The sequence below is a fragment of the Argiope bruennichi genome, chromosome 5 (genome assembly GCF_947563725.1).
Source record: "Argiope bruennichi chromosome 5, qqArgBrue1.1, whole genome shotgun sequence".
NCBI lineage: Eukaryota > Metazoa > Arthropoda > Arachnida > Araneae > Araneidae > Argiope > Argiope bruennichi.
In genome coordinates this window covers 22,360,718-22,386,602 of record NC_079155.1, presented here as the reverse complement: position 1 = coordinate 22,386,602, position 25,885 = coordinate 22,360,718, and the positions used below count along the sequence as shown (strand labels likewise).

The 25,885-nt window shown below is 30.2% G+C and overlaps 1 protein-coding gene across 2 annotated transcripts in view; it reads left to right on the top strand.

The window, feature by feature from the left end:
- The window catches only part of LOC129968590 (retinal-binding protein-like), a 29,958-nt gene extending 4,866 nt beyond the window's left edge, over nucleotides 1-25,092 (top strand). For both annotated transcript variants that reach the window (XM_056082647.1, XM_056082646.1), the window contains 11 exons: nucleotides 1,551-1,626; nucleotides 1,785-1,828; nucleotides 3,955-4,017; nucleotides 7,639-7,732; nucleotides 11,065-11,159; nucleotides 12,612-12,684; nucleotides 14,540-14,620; nucleotides 15,200-15,286; nucleotides 18,062-18,168; nucleotides 19,841-20,228; nucleotides 24,914-25,092. In XM_056082647.1, coding sequence (XP_055938622.1) covers nucleotides 1,551-1,626; nucleotides 1,785-1,828; nucleotides 3,955-4,017; nucleotides 7,639-7,732; nucleotides 11,065-11,159; nucleotides 12,612-12,684; nucleotides 14,540-14,620; nucleotides 15,200-15,286; nucleotides 18,062-18,168; nucleotides 19,841-20,228; nucleotides 24,914-25,017 — 1,212 coding nt within the window. In that variant the 3' untranslated portion in view covers nucleotides 25,018-25,092. The remainder of the gene's footprint in view (nucleotides 1-1,550; nucleotides 1,627-1,784; nucleotides 1,829-3,954; nucleotides 4,018-7,638; nucleotides 7,733-11,064; nucleotides 11,160-12,611; nucleotides 12,685-14,539; nucleotides 14,621-15,199; nucleotides 15,287-18,061; nucleotides 18,169-19,840; nucleotides 20,229-24,913) is intronic.
- Nucleotides 25,093-25,885: the final 793 nt, after the last annotated feature.

Genomic DNA, 25,885 nt, shown 5'->3' with positions numbered 1-25,885 from the left:
AAAGTTAGGATTCTTTATGATATATCAAGTTTTCTCTTTCCATTGTTCTTAATGTTATGTGAAAAATTTTTAGTTAAATAAGATATTTTTCAGTTTTTTTTTCTAGATTACTCAAAAGTGACATTTCTTATTTCAAAAATGGCATGCACAGAAGTTGAAAAGCCTAAAATTACTGTCAAAAACTAATTACATGCAATTAATAGCATTGTGTATATATGGTCTCCAACAGTAATGAAGTCGTAGAATCTATAAAGTAGTACCACCTGTTCAGGTTGGTTCAGAAAGAGCTGCTTCTCTGTAAGAAACCCTGGTGAAATGCGACAGATATGTATAACATATTTGTTCTGCTAGCTATTTCTGAGAGGATCTCTAACCGATTTTGTATTCTCATGATTCTGAAATAATTCCAATGAGGGCTCTTAAAGCGATAAACCGCTATATTCTGCATAAATTTTCGATGCAATTACCTGTTCTGTATGCTACCTTTCTTTAATGAGGATGAAGCCATTGATTTTCTGAAATAATACTAGCTCTATTGAAAGTTAGGGTGGGGCTCTTTAAAGCCGTAAGGATCTCTGGAGAAATTCAATAGACGCCTTTAACTTATTTGTTTTGCTCTTTGGTTGCAGATATAGCACTATCCAAATTGCCATGATATCTCAGATATGCCATGTATAGCTATATTTTGTGTAAAGTTTCATTGAAATTACTTGCTCTGTATACAACTTTTCTTTAATGACGATGAAGTCGAAGATTTCCCGAAGCAGTGCCAGCTTTGCTGATAGTTCGGGTAGGGCTGCTTGAAGCCGTAAGAACCTCTGGAGAAATTCAATAGACGCCTGTGATCGATGTGATTTGCTTGTTAATTCAGGAAATAGAATAATCCTAATCGCTATAATGCCCTAGCAGAAAATTTCTTAAAATATTTGACTATGTTTGGGATGAATATTTTGAAAAATGATACGAAACAGCTATTTTTTGAATGTTTGAATTGATTAAAAAAGCCCTATAAAAATGTACCAATTAAAAATCATAAATATATTTTGAGAATTTCTTTTTTAGAAACTTATCAAACGATGTTCAAAATTATCAGAGGGCTTAGGAAATTTATTATGTAGCCAACTTAGGTGCTTTTTATAGTCATATGATTGCGGCTCAGGTTACAAAGTTTGTCCCAAAATAGACATTGTGTTGCTTTTAACTGGGACGGCAATAAAACTAAAAGTAAAACTGGTGGAAAATCGAGGTATTCGCAATCCTGGATGGACTTTATTTTATCTGTACTTATACTATCTGGGTAACAAGTGATTCTGGTAAAGTTCGAAGTGGGAAATGGCAATTCAAAATTCCCTTTTATCCACTGTTGATTTTGTCCACACTTGACCACTGTTTAAAAGTGAGAAGTTCTTCCTAAAATAATTACCGAATTACTTTAAAGTTGACCTATAATATAATTAAGCTAAACTGACCAATATCATTTTGTCGTTTTACTGCGCAAATATTTAATCATTTTTAGTTTTAGATTGATCGTTATTACAATTTTTTTATAGTTGAGAAAAAGAACAATTAATGATGTTACTCCAAAAATGTTGGAAGAAACTTCTGTATTTTATCGATTCGCTAAAGGTAATTTTCTCAATTTCATCAGATTTAATTTTTTTGATAAAATATAAACTTTATTTCCATTCAATATTAAAAAAAGGTATGGACGGAATTTGTATGCAGCTGTTTTCAAGTAAGCTAATGAAACATATTCTAAATTTTCTTTCTTTTTTTTTTTTTAGCTCGAGACTTCAATATAGTGGAAGCAGAGAACATGCTGAGAAAAGTAAGTATTATCGATTTCATGTTTTGCAGCTTGAAGCAATTTTCTTTTTACTTTCTTGTATACGAAGTATAGAGAAAGTAATGTAATCAAATGTTTTCGTAATAATGTAATTGTGTAAATGTGTTTGTGTAATGTAATTGTGTAAAATGTAAATGTGTTCGTAAATAATGTGTTCAAAAAACACATTTTTGGAAATTGTCCATTCTTCTGTCTATCTATGAAAACAATAACTCAAGAACTCTTTGAGCTAGATGTTTTAAATTTGGTATACTGCCTTCACACCAAATCTGAAGATTTCTATCAAATTTTGAGCAAAATCTTTTTAGAAGAAGTCTGTCTATCCCGCTGTTCGAATATAAGTTTACACGATAGATAAAAACAAGAAGAACGAAATGAATAAAATTCGGTACACATCTATAGTGTAGATACATATTAAATTCTGAACCAAATTCCTCAACGGGTTTGCTCTATGTTTTCTGTATTTCACATAAACATGTTAACGAGATAATTAAAAAATGTCTTCACAAATATATCAAATTTGGTACGGGATTTTGTGATTACAAGTGCAGCTTTGTATTAATTTTTAGTTCTAATCGTTTGGGAAATATACACTAAAATTCAAATCTAATTTTCAGATACTATCAATCCTTAGCTGGGGAGGTGAAAATTTAGGATTTAACAGGGGAGGTGCGGTCTACAAGACCGCATTTTCTTTACACTCAAATTTAATTTTCTAATGAAAGTATTAGTATGAAAGTATTGATATATATTCTGAAAATATTTTTCTTGATATATAAATATGTTTTAGAAATTTTTCAAAATATTTTATCATTGAAAAAAGTAACTGCCTTTGAATATATATTTTCTTTTCAAATTACATGTTACAACAAATAATATCCTTGAAAAGACATATTACATATTATTTTTTTAAATCATATTTATTTTTCCAGTATACAAAAGTATAAAAGAAATCAATATAATGGAAAATTCAACAATTATATGAAAAAAAAAATGACATTGAGTAAAATTGACCTTTTTTTATGGGCATAATCGATTTTCGAGGGCATTTTAAACAAACATATTTAATACAGATAAAAAATCAGCCCATAAATTCTGTAGATATTTCTCTTGGTATATTAATATATTTTAGAAATTTTTCAAAATACATTATCACTAAAAAATTAATTATATTTGAACATGCATATCAGAATCAGCCGAATATGAACTTTCATCGAAAAAAATCTTCTGTACAATTATCCTCATCATTAAAATCACTTTCTGTTTTATTTAAAAGTTTCTGGAGCTCTGCTTCATAACGAGGATCAGTAGGTTTGATCATATTTCGAGGACCAAGTTTTAGCGCTATCTGCTAAACCTTGTTTAATATTAGAATACCAAAAGAGAGGTGCAGTCTTACAGACGTCGTGCAAAGAAACAGGTGAATTATTTAAAAAAGCATCCACTGAAACCGGTTGTGAAAAAGTGCATGTGTAGTGAAGGTCTCGAAACAGGAAGCTGCAGTTTCAATCCATTCGATTGAGCTAAAAATAGAATAGGGATGACAGATAATCCAACGTTAGCGGGTCTGTTAAAGGTTAACCGAATATTTGGAATTAATTGCCAAAAATCTAGCCAAGGATCACATGAGAGATTCAAACACCAAAGGTAAACATTCCGTAGCTATTGTATGCCAGTTTTATGCAAGACATTCACTTACTTACTGATCAGCTCTGCTGATCGGGTAAACCATCTTCAAATAGGATGCTGTCTTTCGCGATAATGCAGCTATGTTCAATTATTCTTGTTATAAATAACTATGTTGCCGCAATATGAAATAAATATGCCAATTATCGACTTCGATTTAATAAAATGAAATTTATTGGATGGCAGACGATTCTTCTGTCATCTCAGTAATTCTAAAAGTTAATATTCATTTTATATAGCATTATTCTCTAGTTTTTCTCTTTCAAAATAGTGTTAATTTTCTAAAATTAAAAAAAAAAAACTATTTATAAAATATTCATATTAATACTTATTTTTACGTTACAATATTTTTACCTTACTGTTATAGATTATTTTAATTATAAATCATGCCTTTAACATAAATTATTTTTTGTAAATTTCAGCACATCGTCTGGAGGAAAGAGTTAGAAATAGATACTATACTAACAGACTACGAGCCACCTGAGGTAAGCAAACACGTGAAAATAAAAGACTGATTGAAAAGTCATTTCTGCAGTTATTAATTATGGGATTATTGTTATTTAATCTTGCATTTTCAAAACGAAACATAAATGAATTTTAGTTTCTTTATATTCTTTTAATTTATTGGAATAATAAATAATTGCATTTAAACAAAAATATATGTTTTCATTACTGGCAATAAGAGCAAAATGTTAAATGACACTGAAATTTTATTCTAACTGTTGTTGTAAAAATCAATACAAAAGAGTATAAAGGTAATGTAAGAAGATAATAAATAATTAACTTTGAAATTAAATTCATATTATAAACATCCAATTTCAAGACCTTAATTAAAAATTGTCTTATTGTACGCATAATGCAATTATTATTAATGATTCATTAGTTAAACAATTCAATCATAAAAGCTATTGTATCCAACTGGATTACTCTCCCCTCGACTTTCTAGTATAATTATAGAATCTAAGGCGTTATTACACAAGCGAAATTATTTCTGGCCATCAAGAGAGAGCAACTCTTCGTATGGTATAATCTTGAATGCAAGAGGTCGAGATAGTAGCAATGTTACTTTCTGACAACTTCAAAACAAGAACTTGTGGAAATTTTTAATGTTTTTTGCGAGATTTTTCATGGCTTTTTTACATTTGCATTTTCGCAGGTCTTTGATTTCCATTTCTAGATTTGATCTGGATTGTTTGCTGATGCATTGGAAATTAGGTCTCGCATTTATCAGTCACTTTTAAAGTATTTAGCCATTTGTATAATCTTAGCTAGAGTTGGAAACAAATTTTCATTCTGTATGAAATATGCAGGTATAATATGATTAATAATTAAATTTTCATGTTTAGATTAAAACATTGTAAGATGCATTCAAGATCTCTTGTGCTGTTATTGCCAGTAAAGTGATAATTGAATGCAAATAACACTCTAAAATATCATTGAGCTTTAAATAAAGATATATTTTCCTAATTTTACGAAGTAAATGATGAAAATAATGTTATAAATTCTTGTGCAAAGAAGAAAATATATTTTATTTGCAGTTAATGGTTGATTTAAAGAAAGTTGATTATAATGAAATAATGCAGAATATAAATTTTTGTATGTGAAATGACATTTTTGTTTTCAGTGTATTTTAATTCCATGAAATCTCGTGGTAATATATTTCATGTCATGCTAATATTAAGGCGAGTTCGCAAATTGTACAGACTAAGTCTATGGCAAAGGATACCGACGTGCTCTGATTGGTTTAAGCCTTGGCATCTTTTTGGCAATGTTTTGCACTCATAATAGTGTAGTTTTCGCTTATTTGGCTCAAACCTTGTACCTTTCATTAGTTTTATGGATGATACGAGTGAATATCAACACGATCTAATTTTTATTAATATAATTGTTTTCTCTAAATATTACGAGTAATACTACTAATAATAATTATTAATAATAATAATAAATAGTACTAATAATACTAGTAATACAAGTAGCTAATGTTGTTTATGCACAGAAGTATAAAAATTATATGAAAGTAAGTAATCAGCATATGATGCAGCAATGAAATAATTCTTATTTTTCTATGATTTTCGTGCCATTATTAGATAATTTATGCAGTCATTGAAACTTGTTGCTGAACTTTTGTTACTTTCCCATCAAATACCTATGGGAAGATGATTACTTAATGCCCAAAACGTATAAATATGTAAGCTTTTACGGAATATGTGATTTCGTAGCTAATTTTTTTAGTTATATCAAAATAATATTAAGAAGAAACACACACAAAAAATATTTTTAATAAATTGTAATTTTTAGATTTCCTGAATTTAGGTTTCAGGATTTGATCTTTTCTGCAGTATATGGGTTCCAGATTAATATTACATGTAAACCGTAAAAAATGGGAGGGGAGATAAATTCACAAATTTCATTTATTTTTATAAAAATATATTTCGGTATGGCATTTTTTTGGCAAAACATTGCCAAAAAGATGCCAAGGCTTAAACCAATCAGAGCACGTCAGTATCCTTTGCCATAGACTTAGCCTGTACAATTTGCGAACTCGCAATATTAAGCATTACGTGCAAAGTTGTATTATCAATTATTTAGAGGCCCCAATAACATTTTGGAGGTTTGTTTTCAAAGTAATTTAATTTGGTACCTTAATTTAAAATTCAAGAACTTTTTACTTAAACTCAATTAAATTAAAACAAAGTATCATTTACATTTTTAAGTACTATATTATTAATATTCTTAATAAATTATCCTTCGCAAGTTTCTTTTCATTATTTTGTATAATTATACATTAAAAATATTGCTTATAATTAAGAAAATGTTCGATCTAAATATCATTAAATAAATATTGAAAATTCTATCCTTTTTGGCAGTCAAAAATAATGTGTGGTCAAACATAAAAAAAATAATGTAGTTAAGTCAATAAAAAAAAGAAGCATAAAATGTATCTTAATTCTTAAGAATTTTTATTACTGATTTCCATATATACTCGAATATGTAGGTCTATAAAAGAGTCCTCACCTCTTTTTTAAAGATTTCGTCTAAAATTTAACAGACATCCATAATTTTGAGTATCAATCTGTGTCCTGAATTTCAATCATATATTTCTAGACACTTTTCAGTTATCATGTGCTCATTTATCGTAGGCAGACAGAGAGACATTATCCTGACAGAGTTTCTTCCAATTCTGAAAAAAAAAATTTACAATTTTGGCGTTCAGACTGTATATCAAATTTCATAGCTCTAGCTGAATGTGTTTTAGAATTACCGTGTTCACACACAGACGTAATTATAAAAAGGCGCTTTTTGCACTCAAGATGGTTGGAAACGCGGAGATTCATCAAAAACTCTACATCAATTTTTTTTTTGACGATTACTTCATTTACTTCATTTTTATTTACTTCTTAATCGAGTAAGTAGAAAGAAAGTGCCAATTTATTCCTTAAGCTTAAAATTTACACTTGATAAATTCGAAAAGAGTTAAACCTTTCAATAAGGACTATCAGTTACTGCTTGATTATAATTATGTTGATCATTTGAATTTATTTATATATATATATATATGTAAAGAATTTCGAATCCTGTCAACTAAATAATATGTAACATTATTTGGTTGAAGCAGAATGAAGGTTTGAAGACATAGACAAGGCATTATATTTTTAATTCCGTTTTATTCCCTCTTTATTATCCATCTAGGGAAAGCAATTCATTTACAATCAGACGCAGCATGACACAATAGCAGAAGTCAGAAAGAAGGGAGGGCAAAAAGGGACGAACAAATGATCACTAGTCTTATATAACATAGGATTTCCGGCCACGTGCAGATGAAAAATACATATTTTGACCTCTGATAAGAGCAAAACTATCACTTTCATTTTATACGTAGTACTGATGGCGCATTATTTTTACAAAGGGATTAATTAAACCGAAAGTGGAATTGGATCACGAAATAAGAGAATATTTTTAGAATGAAGTTATTATGGGCTAAATTAAGATAAAATCTGGAAAATTAATTATATATATATATGCAAAGCAACAGAATTTATTACATTTGTTATATTAAATCATGAAACCTAAGTAGCTAAGAAGATTCTCTCTCTATATCTCTCTAGGTTCTCTTAAAATATGCCCCAACAACTTTTATTTGTTTCGATAAAAAAGGAAATGCCGTGCGTCTCCAAGATTGCGGTAGGGCAGATGTAAAAGGTATGTGAATCTTTTAAAATACTTTCTTAGGAGTATTGATTGAGGAATGGTTTCTCTCGTACTCTCTAATAATAGTTTTATCCCAGATAACACCTTGTATATCATTTACACACAATAGTTGTGACATATTCACCTTTGGCTTGAATTTGAGCTCACTCTCTAATAATAGTTTTATCCCAGATAACACCTTGTATATCATTTACACACAATAGTTGTGACATATTCACCTTTGGCTTGAATTTGAGCTCATTGGAGCTATCGTGTGAATTTTGGCGAGTTATTTGGCGAATAATTCCCTAGCATGCTATTAATAGCATCCGAAAATCAAATTTGTGTTTTCAAATGTGTTTTTTCCAATCGATTGAAACAAAAATTGACAGACACCCACACTTGTAGTTACAAAATCACACCCCAAAATTGATACATTTAACTCATTTCTTTTTTAAGTTATCACATTTAAATGCTTTCTGAAAAAACAGACCGACAGATGGTTAGCCCCTCATTGGATTTCACTCAAATTCCTACAAGTTTCTACAATATATATTCATTTATCTAACTCTCTTAGTTTTGTAGTTATCGTATGTAGTATCGTTTTGTAGTTTTGTGTTAATTTGTATTTGAACAGCTGGACTAACAGATTTCTCCTGAACGGACTTTGGTCAGAATTTGATAGAAATCTACATATTTGCTATTGAAATCGTAGTTGAAAGCATTTTTGAGTTATATTTTTCACAGACAACGGGACAGGCGGATGGATATTTTCCAAAAATATATATTTTGAACTCAAGGAGATTTAGATAGATTTGTCAAAATCTCGAGTTCAAATGTTTTGACGATTATTATACTTTCTTTACAATTCATATACGAGAAATTAAAAAAATCACAACAACATCTAGTCAATTGACTTTGAAAGATGTAACGAAGTTGATTATGACAGAATTACTAGGATTTTCTTTTCAACTTTTCATAAAGAACACATTTTTTTATCTTCGGTTTCCATAGACAAAAACAGGTTTATGCGTTACATCACTGAAACAAGAAATAATAGGCATTTGTACGAATAGCTTTGTTTCTTCCAACAAAGTATAAGGAATCCAGGCAGCTATTCTGCTATTTTATCAATCTGTTCTAAATGCTTTGACTTATATATACTCAGTTTATCTGATAAATTATCGATTATATTATAAGGATTTACTTTGTTTCTGTAAAAAAATATCATTATTAAGAGACATTGTTTACCTGACCCAGGTAAATACTAAAACAAATATTCCCACATGTGAATCTATGAAGTCACCTTTACTAATTAGATTGGATAAACCTCACAGCTGTTTACTTTAAATTTTATTCTATCATTAAAATTCCGAAACTTTAATAATATTCAATATCAAATAAGTAACCCTTTTGTTATTTGTTTTCATACTTCAAAGAGAAATATTAAAATGATTTGTAAACTGTTGGGGAACTGTAAAGAAAATATCAAGAATCGATTTTTTTTAAAAAAATCAGATATTTTTAATATCGACATAGTTTTCTTTACAAAAAGGTTTGAAGTTTGCTTCTGTGTTCATTCTTTGGAATGCTATGATCATTTTTATATTTGTATGACTTTTATTTGAAATCTATTTTATATTCTTAAATGCTAATTTCTCAAATTCTTTTTTTTTCTGTATATATATATATATATATATATATATATATATATATATATATATATATATATATATATATTGGCAAAAATCCTTATAAACCAAAATCAAACACATTTTTTTGTTTAAATTTGGTCCTATAATTTATCTATGCGTTCTACCGGTTTTGAGCTGCAGGATAAGCAATTTGTTAATTTAAAAAGATTTTATATTTGACTTACTGTTTCATAATGTATTCATTTTTTTAAAGAAAATTCCTGTGTTTTTTCACTTTTTAGTGTTTGGAGACTGAATAAAAATGTAACTTTTTGTTAATTTATATTCTAAGTAAAGTATTTCTCAATTCTTCATTGCATACAGCATCAAACGTGATATATAATTTATTTTCATGTTAATAATAAATAGGAATTTTTTTTTAGAATAGAAGATTTATTCAGAATTTTCATACAAAGATTTAGAAAAATTTTTAAAATATAAAGGTGATTTTTTAAAATCGAATTTGGTGTAATAATTATTTTCTAAATTGTATAGAATTCAAAATTTCATTTTGATTTTTTTGTGCATTTTTCTGCTCTTCTGATGGGGAATTTCCGATGCCTGAAACAGTTTTTAAAACATCGTGCATTGAAGAGATGAGATAAGCAGAAACTTAAACAAATAAATTGTTAAAAATCTAAACAAAAACAATTTTTGTTTCATGTTTCTTTTTATCATATATATATATATATATATATATATATATATATATATATATATATATATATATATATATATATATATATATATATATATATATATATAGTGATATTTTAATTCTGATTTTAATTTAATTAATTTCCAAGATTTTATCTTAATTTAGGCCACAGTAACTTCATTCTAAAAATATTCTCTTATTTCATGATTCAATTTCCCTTTCGGTTTAATTAATTCCTCTGTAAAACTAATGCGCCATCAGAACTACGTTTCAAATGAAACTGATACTTCCCATTGCCCTTGTCAAAAGTCAGCATATGTTAATAAGACTAGTGATCATTTGTTTCGTGCTCTTCTTACTACTGCGTTTGTGCCGCTCTGTGTCTGTTTGTAAATAAATTGATTTCCCGAGAAGGATATTAAAGAGAAATTAAAAATACAACGTCTCGTCTATGTTTTCAAACCTGCACTCTGCTTTAACCAAAATAATGTTACATATTATTTAGTCGACAGGATACGAAAGCACTATTACATATATGTATATTTCTGCCACTTGACAAAATACTTTTGACTTCTAAGTAATATATTTTTTCATAAATGTTATTTTCATTCATTTTTTTTTTGTTTTTTTTTACAAAAATTTAAAGGTAAAAGTAATTTTCAACCTTTTCACAAGATTCCAACCTAAATATAGTCACATACTTTAAAATCTAGAATTACTGAAATTTATCTCAGACGGGGAGAATAAAGAAGAAAATTCCATATTTTTTAAAAAAAATATTCATATTTAGTAATATATTATTAAAATAAAATTGTACTTATTACTTTAATTAATATTTTTTTAAAAACGTTAAACGTTTTAAAAACGTTTTTAAGAAGTTAATTTTTTTATCCCTACTGAAGCTTTATAAAGGCCAGTCATTGAATTTTGCATACATGTTTTTAAATGTAGCTGTCTGGTTTTCAATTTAAAACAATTTTCATGACTTTCAGGTCTTTTATCTTTGGCAACGAAAAGAGAATGGGAAAAGTACTGCGCTTTTGTCATAGAACAAGATTTAGACAAAATAATCAAGCAAAGAGGAAATGTACGGTATTTTCTTTATTTTCGCAAGTCAGATAATGCATACATATCAGATAAGATCACATTGTATTTTTTCAAATAATATAGAAGAAAGTGTATGTATGTTGGCTGTTTGCAGGATCTAGAACTGCGAAATTTGGCACAGATATGTTTTAAAGGGTGAAAATATGCATTTCTGAGCAATTGCTTTGAAATTTTATTGAATTAAAAATTAAGCTAGAGTTTTGATATTTTTTAGGGATAACTTTCAAAAATATTTCCAGACAAAAAAAGTAATGTAATAAAAATAATAATAACATTGTTTCTAATTTCAAAAAATTAATTTTTCAATTATACCAAGTTAATTGCAGCGTTTTTTTTAAATCTGGATTTAACTGGCTTTTAAATATAATTTATTTTTTTAATGTTATTTTCATTGAAATGAAGTATTTTTGGAAAGAATCCCAACTTTTTTTATTGTTTCACTAAATATTTAATCGTTGGATTTTCATTCATTGTGGAGAGCTAAGAAATAAAAATTCTGTTTTATATCTGCAGTTTTTAAAAGAAATAAAAAAGTGAAATTATAGTATCGCGGAAACTGGAAGTTTGATAAACAGGACTGAAACATTTTGAATTACAATATGAAGCCTTTCGATATAAGCAGAGTTCATATACGCAATGGACAGAATGGGTATAAAGGGTTTAAAATGAAACAGCGTTGTTGTCTTTCATAATTCGATATTTAAAAATATGATTTTATGGGAAGTATATATGTACATAAAGTTATGAATAATTTAATTGTGAATAACAATTACGAATATTCCCCACAAATAGCTAGTCGCCAATGACGGCTAGTAAAAATAACCACACATGCAACTTCGCCATGCCTAATTAAAGGCATTCGGATTAAATCTGAGTGTTCGAATCCCCGTAAGGGCAACATTGGTGGGAACCATAGTTGAGTCCTGAGAGCCATCACCGGCCACAATGCAACCCTTTCCGTAGGAAGCATGACCTGTCATCGATAGGAGGTTGCCGACTTCCACCATTTCCGTAACCACCAAGGTAGCGAGAATCAATCACCATATCTGGAGGTTCTCATCCTCATTTTTGAGTTGCCCACCCGGCAGGAGAAGTAGTTAAAATGAAAATAAAATGCAGCAAATTCACAAATAATAATGAATTTCTCTAGTCTTAAGGGAATAGATAAATATAGCATTTCAAGGTAGGTTACAATCTTTTGGAGATGAAATGCCGAAAATGCCATTGAATCCTCGCATCTTTATAAGTGGTTTAATTTAAGAATGTTAAGATGTCGACCCAGGTGAGATTTCAAGTAATGTGCCCAAATCTAGTAAAATAAATTCATAATTCTTTATTTGGAAGTGATACGATTCTAATAGTGATATTCTGATTATTACTGTGATAAAAAAAAAGACTGTGATATTAATTAAAAAAATATTCCATTTTTCAGCTTGGGAGACCTTCATTTTTCTCGCTTGAGGATTTAGCAGACTTTTCATATGCAAATGCAATAAGCATGAAAAGTAAGTTTTGTACTAATTGAAATTGTATAAATAAGACTTTGCTTCCTTTGATGGAAAAGAAAATATTTTTATGTCTAAAAAAACTATAACATTTTGAACTTGATAAAACAGTTTTTATTTTGTCTTTCTTTGATTTCCATGACCAGTTTTCCATGCCTTCCTGCCCCTCAACCAGTAGTTAAACCCATTTTTGTCTCTGTATAAAAATTCCTCCTCCGAAATAGCATTTATTGCAAGCTGATTGGTCAGCTCATAGCCTGGAATTCCAGCACTCTCATTTTCATTCAAACTCCTTGATAAACTCTTAAAACCGGATCTTCCATTGTGACAGTCTGCCTTTCTCCTCCCCCTTCATCGAGAATGCGGCTTAGAGCCGAGTGATTTTCATGTCTTCTTTAGTTTTGGATTCCTGGCTAGGAAACCACAGTTTAAATATTAATCAGGAACATTAAGACACATCTCACATCACTGGAGGTAACGTTCTTTGAACAGGTTATTGAAAATTGGAGCACCGATATTATAAATGCCTGAATCTACACAGTGATTATGTTGAATGAACAGTAATTATGTTAATAATATGATGACGAATATTTTACGAGCGGTTATTACGTAACCAATATCATAAAGTCACAAATACCAGTGATCAATACTTTTCAAAGAGGGGTGTGATTCAAATCCTTGATACTATCTTACCGGTGATATTCCGATTAAAGGTTTTTTGGATCACGGTAGAAAGTAACAATCGATACGATATCACTGAAATTTGCCGGATCGGTGACTTCCCTGGAAAGTAACAATCGATACGATCTGTCCAAAGGAAGCTCCCGAACAAAACAGATCTGTGAATGGATTGAAAAGTGAACGGACCGGTTATTTTTGGAATTATCGTATCATTGAGTTGCATATCACTGAAATTTATCGGAGCGGTGACTTTACTGGAAAGTATGAAGTCGCCGCTCCACTTCACGAGAGTAACCTTGACTATCAGATATTCGCATTTGATGATGCACTATTCCATACAAATCCTTTTTAATTGTTTGTGACTTGACTTTGCATATATTCCGTTTACTATCGAATGGCGCCATCTATTGGTAGAATATAGAAATAAATTAAACAATTTAAAGAAATAATATATATATAATTCAAATTTTTCAGAAAATGGTTTACTCAAATAAAGAAATTAAATAGTTTTGAAAAAAAAATCAAAATTAAGAAGTAATCTGAAATAGATAAATTAATTCAATCACACGTTATTTAAATTAGTAAATTAAGTATTAATTACAATTAATAAATTTTATATTTAATATTAAGTAATAATTTTTAATTAATAATATGATTGAAATAACAGATATTTGGAACAAATATTTAAAAATAACAATAACAAAATTATTTGTTATTCAAAAAATCGTGGATTATGCATCTCTAATGTTTATACATAGCTTTTGCCAATAAATTCACTTTTTTCCCTATTGTAATTGCGTACGGTCCATTGAAGCTTGGTGCAAAAATATGTCTTTGTATTTCATTAAATTTTTAGTATAACAATCCGAAATTGTTGAGCCGTTGTGGCCTGGTGATAAAATCGCGGCTTGAGAACCGTAGGGTTTCAGGTTCGAGACCCGATAATACCGAAAAACCGCCGTGTACGGGGGTCCGTTGCACGTTATATCCGTCAGGGCCAATCTTCCTGCCGCTGGTGTGATGTGGTATGGAGAGGAGGCTGCCAGCTCAGATTGCGTCTTCGTCATCTAACCGCGGCTCAAAATTACGGGGTCCCAAAATAGCTCTAATGTCGCTTTAAAACGCGTCTATAATATAACTTAACTAAATCAAAATGTTATTTGTCATTTTTCAGCTTTACAGTTCTTATTTCCTAATGTAAAGATGTTTGTTGACAATTATCCTGAAATCCTCATGAGCATAACGATAATAAATGGTAAGTAATTTACTTTTCTAAATATCAAGTGTTTTATTAAGAATTTTAGGTCATTTTTAGTTAAAATTTATTAAATAATCGAAGTTAAGTAATCGAAAGTGTTCAAAGAACATATTATGGAATTATTACTAAAGTTACTGTAGTATCTTATATGGGAATGGGTATGTTTATATGGGAAAGTCTTTGAATTTCTATAAGCGCTTAGATTGGACTGATTCGATTAAAAAGAATGAAGCATGAAAAAATCGTGTGATTATAATGATGTAAATATACTGTTATCATGTGAGAACTTGATGTTGTTTTGGTTTGTGGGTTTTGAAGCTCGAAATCGCGTAGGCAATGAATAAAGCATAAATGGCAATTTTCATCATCATCTTTTAATTGTATATATTTTTTTACCTGCTTTTATCAGTATTGCATTATTATTATTATGTATGTTTCTTTGAAAGCAGATGCGTTTATATATATATATATATATATCTTGTCTATATTATGTATCTTTTGATAATTATTCACAGCTTCATATAATATTTTCCAAAATTACATTTAATTTCTTATAATTTTCTGTCCTATTTTCAGCCCCATTTTATTTTTCGTGGACATTTGCTGCAGTCAAACCTATTCTTCCGTCTACAGTCGCTCAAAAAGTGCGAATCTATGGCAAAGGTAAAATATTTCATTATTATTTTTCAGGAATCATTAAAAAAAACATGTGGACATTGTAAAGGAAGTCCAACCATTTAAGAGTATCATAGTCAAATTGTTTGCAATATTTTTACTGATATTTTTTTGAAAGTGTGCTTAAATATTATTGCACAAGTGTAAAGTGTTATATTGTTTGTTATTATTGATGATTTTCTTTCTAAAAATCGAAAAGTAACGATAAGAATTAATATAATACTTGGCTTAATTGAAAAACCAAACTCTCATCGGGCTGCTTGAAAGGTGATGCTACACTAACTTATTCTGAAATCTCCTCTATCAAAAAGATGGAGTCAAGTGCACTGGAGAGTTCCACCTGCTCACTCTTGGCATTTTGGTAAGAGTCCTGGTTGGTGTCATCGCCTGAATATCTCTAGAAAACAGCAAACGGCTCTCTCTCGTTTTTTGAGGGGACACACCAAATCCCTCACTTTCCAAAACGGACGGAAGATCTTTGCTGAATGTCCTTGGTGCAACGCAGATCAAGCCTCCCCCAATCACATTCTTAAATGTTTAAATTTTACGATTTTTGAGATTTTAAGGGATTCGCTATTGTTTTTGGACTTTTTAGAGATCTTTGGTTTCATGGAGGTAGTATAGCGCAGCTATAATACCTGGAATTAGAAACAACAACAAGAATTTGTAGTGTCCACATGCAATTTTATGTTCTCCGAAGAATCAAGATTAGTGATTCGATTTTCCAATGGGAATTTTTCTCTAGAACGATTTTAAAGTTTTGTCCCCAATGTGGGAGGTCTGATTAATCTGTTATCCTATTTGTGGGTTTCTTCAAAGAAAGCAATCATTACCAGTTTGAATATACAAAATGGATTATTTTGAATATACATGTAAGTTAGAATACCGGGTGTCCCATAAATTTGTAAATACTTTAAAAATTCATAAAAATTGAAGGAATGAGTATATTTTAATGTAGTTTGCGAAACTGTTATTCTCATGAAGGGGGATTTTTTTTGATAAAAAAAAGAAATAGTTCAAAAATTTGTCGATAGAGGGTGCTAAACAGAAGCGAAACATCAATTCTACGGGAAAAATACTTTTATTTGCATGCAAGCAATTGTTTACATGCGTATCACACCAGTACTACAGTTCTTGTTCTATGTGTCCGCCATCGCCACAAATAACAGTTTGGAAGCGGAAGACAACGCTGGTAACTGCATCATACAGCATATCCGGATGAATGCATGAAATTTCGTGGCGAATGCCTTCCTTTAGCTGCACTAACGAAGTTGGCCTATGGCGGTACACCCGAGACTTAAGGTAACCCCATAGCCAAAAATCAAGTGGTGTTAAATCTGGTGAGCGTGGGAACCATTCACGTATAAAGTGACGGCTGATCATCCGTTCTTCTGTAAAAGTTCTTCTCAAAAATGCCTTCACTTCGGTGTCAATGTGAGGAGGTGCCCCGTCTTGCATGAATGTCACTGTGTCAAGGACATCGTGTTCCAATAAGGACGGTATCACTTCCTTCTGTAACATTTCCAAGTAACTTGTTCCATTCACTGAACATGTCTTCCATCCTGCTTTTTTACAGGGCTTTTCAAAGAAAAAAGGGCCTACAATAATGGATGCAGTGAAACCACACCAAACAGTAACCCGTGGTGAATGCAGGGGCTTCTCAGTGTAAGCATGTGGATTTTCATGTGCCCATATTCTACAGTTATGGATATTAACTGCTCCATGCAAAGCAAAATGAGCCTCATCTGTCCACAATATTTTCAGCAGCCATCGCGGATCATCTTCAATTTTCCGAATTTGAAAATTCCAATCTCTTAGCTGTATCATTTGGTAAGAGCTGATGTAGCGATTGCAATTTGTATGGGCACAATTGTAATACACCATGAAGGATACGGTACGCCGAAGTCTTTGGTATACCGTTATTCGTGCCACTTCTCGTGCGCTACTGACTGCACTTGTAGTCTGTTCTCTTAGCGTGTCCATTTGCGAAGAGACATCGGGGGTACGGGCTGTTTTTTATACGAGGTGCACCACTGCGTGGCCGATGACACAAACTTCCAGTTTCTTCGAAACGGCGTACTAGGGAAACAAGTCCAGCAGGAGTGATCGGACCTGAACCTTTCTTCAATCTTTTCTGGGTCCTAAACTTTCGTAAGGCTTCAGCCGCCGATTCGTTGCTGACATAAAACAACTTTACCAATAGTGCTTTATCCACCAGTGTCAACATCGTAATACAAACCTTATGCAAACCTTTAGAAATGATGTGTCAATCGCTCACTCTGCCTTTCATAAGACTTTAATTTGCATATTTCCACTGATTTGTTTGTGTGCAGCGCCCTCTATTGACAAATTTTTGAATTACTTTTTTTCTGTATCAAAAAAAAAAAAAATCCCCCTTCATGAGAATAATAGTTTCGCAAACCGCATTCAACTATACCCAGTCCTTCAATTTTTATGAATTTTTAAAGTATTTACAAATTTATGGGACAGCCGATATACACATTTCTGGGACAATATTATGGAAATAAATGCTTGTTCCAATTTCTGAGATATGCTGAGGGAAACATTTGCATTTTATCCTTAACTTTTTTATTTCATCCCTTCGTGGTGGTTAAGAGTAAGTATTATCTTAACCACCACGAATAAAAATATGGCTAAAACAGAAGTGATATGTCTTTGAGAAAAAAATCCGATATAAATTATGAGAACATTATTTTTTGCACCTGTTCTGTCGGAGAAAATATATATGTCCTTTTTATGCAGACGGTTGGAAAGAAGTTCTGACTGAAGAAATTGACGTTGACAGCCTACCTGCATACCTCGGAGGAAACAGAACAGATCCCGACGGGAATCCTCTATGTGAAAGTTTTGTGAGTTCCTAATTTTTTTCTAACTTTTAAACGAGATTTATTTATTTTTCAAGTAAAATATAATATTTTAACATTCGATTCGAATTTGTAATAATGTGTTCCCTGCGCTATTAGTTTCATGGTAAAAAGGTTAATTTTACAAATATTTTAATGGAGGTTTATGATCTCCGGTCTTGGTGACAATTTGACTGAAAATAGGACCTTGCATATTCGAGAATCTTAATGATAACTTTATTAGGACTCGAGTTTCGGCGTTTGCTCTACAACATTCGATACCCCGTCATGGGAGCTATAAAGAACGGACGCGCACAGACAGAGGACTGTCGGTAGTTGAGTCGAGATTAAGGGTGTAGCAGTCTACATGTTTTGTACTGTTGCAATTTTTTAAGCAATGATTTATCGCCTTTGTACTACTAATTTCTATATGAAATGAATGGTGAATGGTTCATTCATCTTTTTAACTTTAATATATTTTCAAAGACTGCATTCAGCATTAATTCTTGAAAGCTGAATTAAATCTTGAAATAAAACTTCTAAACGGATTCTAAATGTAATTGTCTAGCATAATATATATTCGTATTTCATATCCGAAAACAAATTCGTTTATAAAATTGTGCTTATTCTACTATCAAATAAGGTCTTCTGGCATATGATCGGTTTTCGGAATGGAGGATTAGTCAGTACGAGAATTATTTATTACAAAGAAGCAATTAAAAATTCATTTGGATAGTATTTTCAAAACCAAATTAGTTGGTAAAAGTTCAGACACAAATACTTGGGTCTTGAAGTAAGTTAGTTGGTATTTGAATCATAATGGAAGCTTTGTGAAAATTTTCTTTGGAATTTTTTAAATCAAGTTTTTGTATTCTTATAGTAATTCTAATACGCATATCTCTTTCAAATTCAAAGCCAAATCCATCGAGGGGGGTTGGCCATCTGTCTGTCTGTACTTTAATAATTATATAAACGTGATGGCTCAAAAATGCAATGAATTAGATGTATGTCATTTGGTATGTAATTTTGCTACCATAGTTATAGTCCTATACCGAATTTTGGTTTTAATCAGTATGTAAAATGGTATCCACAATATACTCGCTTTCTTGTACTTGTGTATTAACCACATCCTTGTGATTAATGATCAAAGATTGTACGCTAATATGATCCTTCGTGACTATCGTTTCCCAATGACATTCGATTAATATTACACAAGTGCAATTTTTGGAAAGAATATTAGAAAAATTTGAAAGATCGCCCCGTTGATTTAAATTCAATTTGATAAACAATCCGTAACAATGTTTTTTCAATGTTATGATGAAATTCGAACTAATATGATTGCTCCATCAAACCATTAAATTGTATCCATTTGCTAGTGCTAAATTTAAAATTAAAAATATATTCTTTGTTGGGCACTTTGTTGAACATAGAATTCTCTATTTCAACTTTACTTCCCATTATATACCACAGCACTTTGTATAGAACGATTCTATTAAATCTAAATTTTTCAATATTATGAAATAATGCCTTCCATTTTAATATTTTATCAAACCAGAATCTTGACCGACAAGTTACTTGCCAAATGTGGCAAATGTGAATGTATTTTAAAGCCAGCAATCATTTCTTTTCTCAAAATATTACAGCTTTATATAATTTTTACTTTTTATTTCCAATACAGATTGTTCGTGGCCAGCCGATCCCCAAGAGTTATTATATGCAAAACAGAGTGAAGAAACTATCTCTAGAATCTGCTGTAGAGAAACTCACAATGATGCCATTGTTCAATGAAGAAATAACATTCGTAAAGAAACTATCTCGAGAGTCTGATGTAGAGACTGTCACGGTGATGCCGTTCTCCAAAGAAGAAATAACTTTCGAAGTGAAAGACGAGAATTTTTATCTCGAATGGGAGTTTCAAATAAACAGAAGAGGCATTGATTTCTCATTATTTTTTAAAGGAGAATCTCTGAAAGATCTGGATCCTTTGATGCTCATACCTAAACAAAGAATCGACGCCATTGATGAATCAAAGAAAGGATGCTTCACATGTGATAAATTAGGCAATTGTGAGTGAAAATCATTTTTTTTTTGTTTTTATTTCTTATAGCATGAAAAAAAATTAAGATTTTTTTGTACATAGAGATTTGCGATGAAGAACCAAACTTCTCCGTCGTAGTACACAGATTTTGAGAGAATATTTGAGATTTTTTTCCTTTTTATTTATAAATATTGTTGGAATTTGTAGTTTGACTTTTCAGTTTTTAAAAAATTAATTTTTCTTTCCATTCTTGATGGAATTGGAATTTCGAAATTGTTTACTCTTGAGTGTTCTTGATAGATTTTCACAAATATTTTCAGAATTCGTACATTTGTTAATCGTTGGAGTTAATTTAATTAAATGCATTAATTTCCCAATGACACCATTTCGTAGTGAATTTGAAAAAAAATGAGGTCAAAAAATAAAATATTTATAAATAAAAATAGAAATCAGTTTAAACGAAAAAATTTGGAAGTAATTATTTGAAGATATTGTACCTATTGATAAAATATTAATTACAGAGACAGTCAAATTCAGCATTTTTTTTTATGGATTTTAAGTAGGAGAGGTATCTACTTTATTTTTTTTAATGGAAATTACTATATGATATTTTGGAGCAACTCATCAAGCCTACATTAAAGGAAATTAAATTTTGATCTCAAAATTTTTTTTACTGACAAATTGTAAACTCAAATGCCAAAACTAGAAACATAGCAATAAATATTTCAATGTGATGAAGTTTGGAGTCCTCCTGCTGGTGTGGTGTGGTGTGGTGTGAAGATGGTGTCGTCCTTGTCATCTGACCGCGGTTCAAAATTACGAGGTCCGTCCCAAAATATCCCTAGTATCGCTAAACAAAGGGATGTTAATATAACTAAACTAAACTAAACGGGATGAAATTTGGTAAAAAAGTTACATAAAATTCAAATTTCTCAGGAAATAAAAATATATCTAACAATTAATTTATTTTATTAATTATAACAACAAATGCTGCTTAGATCTGAAAGAATACTGTTTCTTTAAATATGGAAATATTCAAGAACGCTCAATGTTATACAACTCTAAAAATTCAGCAAATTTCTTTTATATTTAGAAAAAAAAAATATAATTAAAATATTATGAAAAGGCTTAAGGCAATGGGATTTTTTTAGATGCAAATCTTTTTTAGAACTCGAAGATGATTGTGAATATATGTCTATTTTACTTATCTGCATTATTTACATTTCAAAACACTCCACATAACAGATCATTGACCTAAAGCTATCACCTTTGGGAGGTAGATATTTTTTGTCTAGTCCGTGTACAAATATGAAGGGTCTTACAGGTTTCAAAATTTCACAGGTTAGAACCTTGAAAATTATTCGAAATTTCTAAGCTTTCCTTAAAAGCTTCGGAAAATATTATTGAATAAAAATCATTTTTAAGCGTTTTTAAAATGAAATAAAAACAGAGTTTTAGTTATATTAATTTTATTTAATTACAATGTCTTCTTTAGCTTTAACTAATTTTCCAAAATATATTAAAGCATATTTTACAATCATTCTCTTTACTGTCTTTGTTATTACATTTATATGTACGCGTGTTGTTGCAATACTAAAGAAAAAAATTTTGCGTGTACATACTATCGACTTTATATAATTAAGAGTAAAAATAAATGAATGAAGACAGATGAAACAAGCTTTAAGCATCATCATATAACGCTATCTTGGTGCGAAACTCCATTATTGCGAATTCGCAAATTGTACAGACTAACTCTATGGCAAAGGATACCGACGTGCTCTGATTGGTCTAAGCCTTGGCATCTTTTTGGCAATGTTTTGCACTCATAATAGTGTAGTTATCGCTTATTTGGCTCAAACTTTGCAAAACTGTGCCAAACTGTTTCCGATCTTTGTTGATATTCTTGAATCCATTCCTAAAATATGTGTTACAGAAATGCAAGAAATAAGTATTCAAAAGAAATGTATGAACTATTTATATATTTATAAATCTTAATATTAAGTTAATAACAAATATCAAGATTAATAATTAGATTGTTAATAACTATATGAATCTAAATATCTTAACAAATATAGCACATTTGCAGATAGACATCTTATGGTAATAATTTGAATACGAAATGAATAAATAAATATCTCCTTATTTTATTTTGCATGAATATTCAATAAGAATTATAATGATTTCTATTCCGTTTAATGTCGTCTAAATATTTTAATAAATATAGTATATTTGCATATAAATATTTTAGGGTAATGACTTCAACGTAAAAATTTATTTAAAAAATTGGCCGATCATTTCCCGTAAAATAAAAGCTTAATTTTCAAGTCTTATTTTAATAATACTTCACAGAAAAATTTCTACCTGTGCTAATTCTTTATTTACAAGATCTGAAATATGAAAAATAGCTCTATTCTCATCAATCTCAATTATTTTATAATTGTATTTCTCTGGAAGATTTAATTCCTCCATTTTGAAAAATGGCAGGGAAAAAAATACGTAGAAACCAAACAGGGTTGCAACAACTACAGCATAGAAAATCTGTGCGAAAGAAATCGACCAATCAGAGCACGTCGGTATCCTTTGCCATAGAGTTAGTCTGTACAATTTGCGAACTCGCTCCATTATTATTATAAATAGTCATATATTGCTCATTTTTATGCAATCAAATAAAACATCTCAAATGGCAAACGATAATCAAAATCTCATTTAATTTCGCTAATAAAAAATTTAAAAGAACTGCGTATTAAGGAAATTAAAGCGGGTTTTGCGTAATCCCGAAAGCTGCCTTAGAGACAAGGTATTGTCTGCTGATGACCGTTATCATCAAAGTGGTCTGGATCGGAACAATTCTCTTTTAACTACGATCAGAAAGCACCAAGAAAAAATTTCGCACTTGGAAAAATTAACTTCTGCACTTGAAAAATTATAAAAATATATTCAAGTGCAGAAATATAAATATATAAATATCATATCACGAGCGAATCATTTGCTGTGTATTTTGACGATTGAAATCGCCAAATTGGAGACTTATTTTCTTGGCGCTTTTTGATCGCCTTTACAACCGATAATTACGCCCGAATCTATTGACAGCTACAAAATAGTTCTCGAAAAGCTTTCTTTTAGGTTTCGTTTAAAGCCTTTTAACCAAGCCATTTTATATACAAAATATTTTTGTTTATTAGATTCACTTTCTCAAGGAGATTATAAATTTTTGAATCCAAATTTGTCGCCAACCAAGAATATGAAAATTTGAAACAGTTTGCATTCTCTTTCAGTTTCATCGATCCATCTCTATGATCTCAACGTGATGCTCTGCAAACAGCCTATGTTTTGGCGTTGTTTACAGATCTGCAATTTATTAAACGCTGTTTATTGGCTGGGTGCTTATAACCAAAATTAGAAATAAATATTAAGTTAACAGCCAAAGAATCAAAAAGAAAAATTAAATGAATCCGGCCCGAAGACTTTCTCAAGGGTCACCCTCAGGCAAGGATTCAAACCAGGGATTTTTTCTGTGAGGGGTCTGACTTTCGTCCAACAAACTGACCCCTCGTGACCCGAAAATCCCAGAAAATTGAGGTTTTGGAGATAAATTAGTATCACAAGATTAAAACAAGTAAAAACACTAGCAAAAAAAACAATCCAAATAAGACCACAGCAAATCAAACCACAAAATACATGAAAATAGAACCAAGAAAGTAATATAAACACAAGGCAAAATACTTACAAATTGAAAGTACAATTCTGAAGAAAACTACTTGAGGTTAAAACGTGCTATTGTAGATGAATTTCGTTAAACTAAACTAAAATTTAATTTTTCCATGTTTAAAGCTATATCCGCCTACCACGTTTCGTCATAATGCATCGTCATCAAACTTGAAGCGCCATCTATTGAATTAAAACTCAAAGCTAAAAAACCGGAGGATGTCAGAAATTAAACAGACCCTCTCTTATCAAAACTTCTATATTGCAAAAGTTTTTGGAAAATTCGTTAATAGTTAAATTTTTAATGAGATTTTTTTTAAAAATTTAATTTCTGGGTGCTTATAAGAATCCTGGATACTGATGCTTGGATTTCGTTCCTTCGATTTGATTTGCCTTACACACTATTGGTTAAACCGTCTATCATAGGATAGGTCGTAGATACAACTTAGATTATCAAATTAGAGGGGGTAACGGCAGAAAGAATGAAATTTATTTTTTCTTATGACTATGGATGGTAGAAATCTACCTCCTGTCTCTAGTTTCCTAAATGATATTTATCAAAGGTCCGATAGTCAGTATTTTAAATTAAAAGCTCATCACAAGAAAAAACAACAGATAAATTCAAATTATAATGTTGGATAGACAGAAGGTAAAAAACATTAAAATTTTGCCATGTTGTCCTCGCAATTTAAAATTATTTTTTGCAATGGTATTCATTTCTGAGTAGATGAGTCATCATTGCCCAGGTAAATTGGATACATTTTTGGTATTCCAGTTTTAGTTAGTAACAACAACATTAATTTGTGCTAATAGAATCTATAAACGAGATGAACGAGTCAAAGAAATTATTTAATACTTAATAAATCAGGTTTTTGGTTAAATTAATTCTAGAGTTTGAATCAAAGTTTTATGATTCAAAATGGCATGATTTTAATACAACAGTTAGAAATTATCATTTCCACTCGCTTTTATTAAATGAATACTAATAAAGTTTTATTTATTTTTCAGATACAATTGTTTTCGACAATTCTTACGATTCTCAATCTAAAGAAGTATACTACAGAGTTAGATTAAGAAATCTAAAGAATGAAGACATTTACAAGCCAGCATGAAAACAACTTACGCCCTTTTCTTAAAGATCTATTTGGACTAAAGTCTAGTAAAATAAATAATGTTAGTTCTTTGAATCTTATGTATTTTATTTTAAAATAAGTTTATTTTGTACATACTTTACATAAATGTATTGATGCATATAGAGAAACTTATTATTCTTTAAGTAGAGTAATGTATTGAAGTTTGGAAACAATTCTGTACTGAAACTTTTCATCTCATTTATTGCTGAAATCTATATCAGTGCCAGTTGAGAAGAAACATTCCATCTTATATGTTCAAATTATACTTTTTATCGCAGAAAGATGATCTTGTGGAAGTAATGTCTATCTACTGTTGAATTATAATGGGCAGTTTACTACCAATTATATGTTATTCTTTGAGACTATTTTTAGAACACCTTAGTGGCAAATCTTAGAAGAAAGGATTTTTTCTCAGGAAATATGACAAAAAGCAAAAGAAAACCAGAGCGAGTAGTTTCCCAAAAACTTCTTTGCATGCTTTCTATAGTCTGTATATTTTCTAAAGGTGGTTCAAGGTCACATTTTCTACATCGTTAATGATTGTCTGGTACCAGTAACGCGGTAGAAAATGACAGCTTGAACCGCCTACAGAAAATCCACAGACTATTATAAAGTTCTTATACTCTTCTTCCAACAAAACATGTTGGACCTTGACCACTATGGATATTTAAAGTTTTTATTTTCTTATATAAGATATGTGAAAATTTATTTTATATTTTACCTTTTCACAAATACGGTATATGAAAATACATGTGATATTTTTTATTTTCACATAAACGTTATTTGAAAATGCCTTTGATTTTTGTTCATTTTTACACAATTGTGTTTCTTATTAAAGTTCTTTACT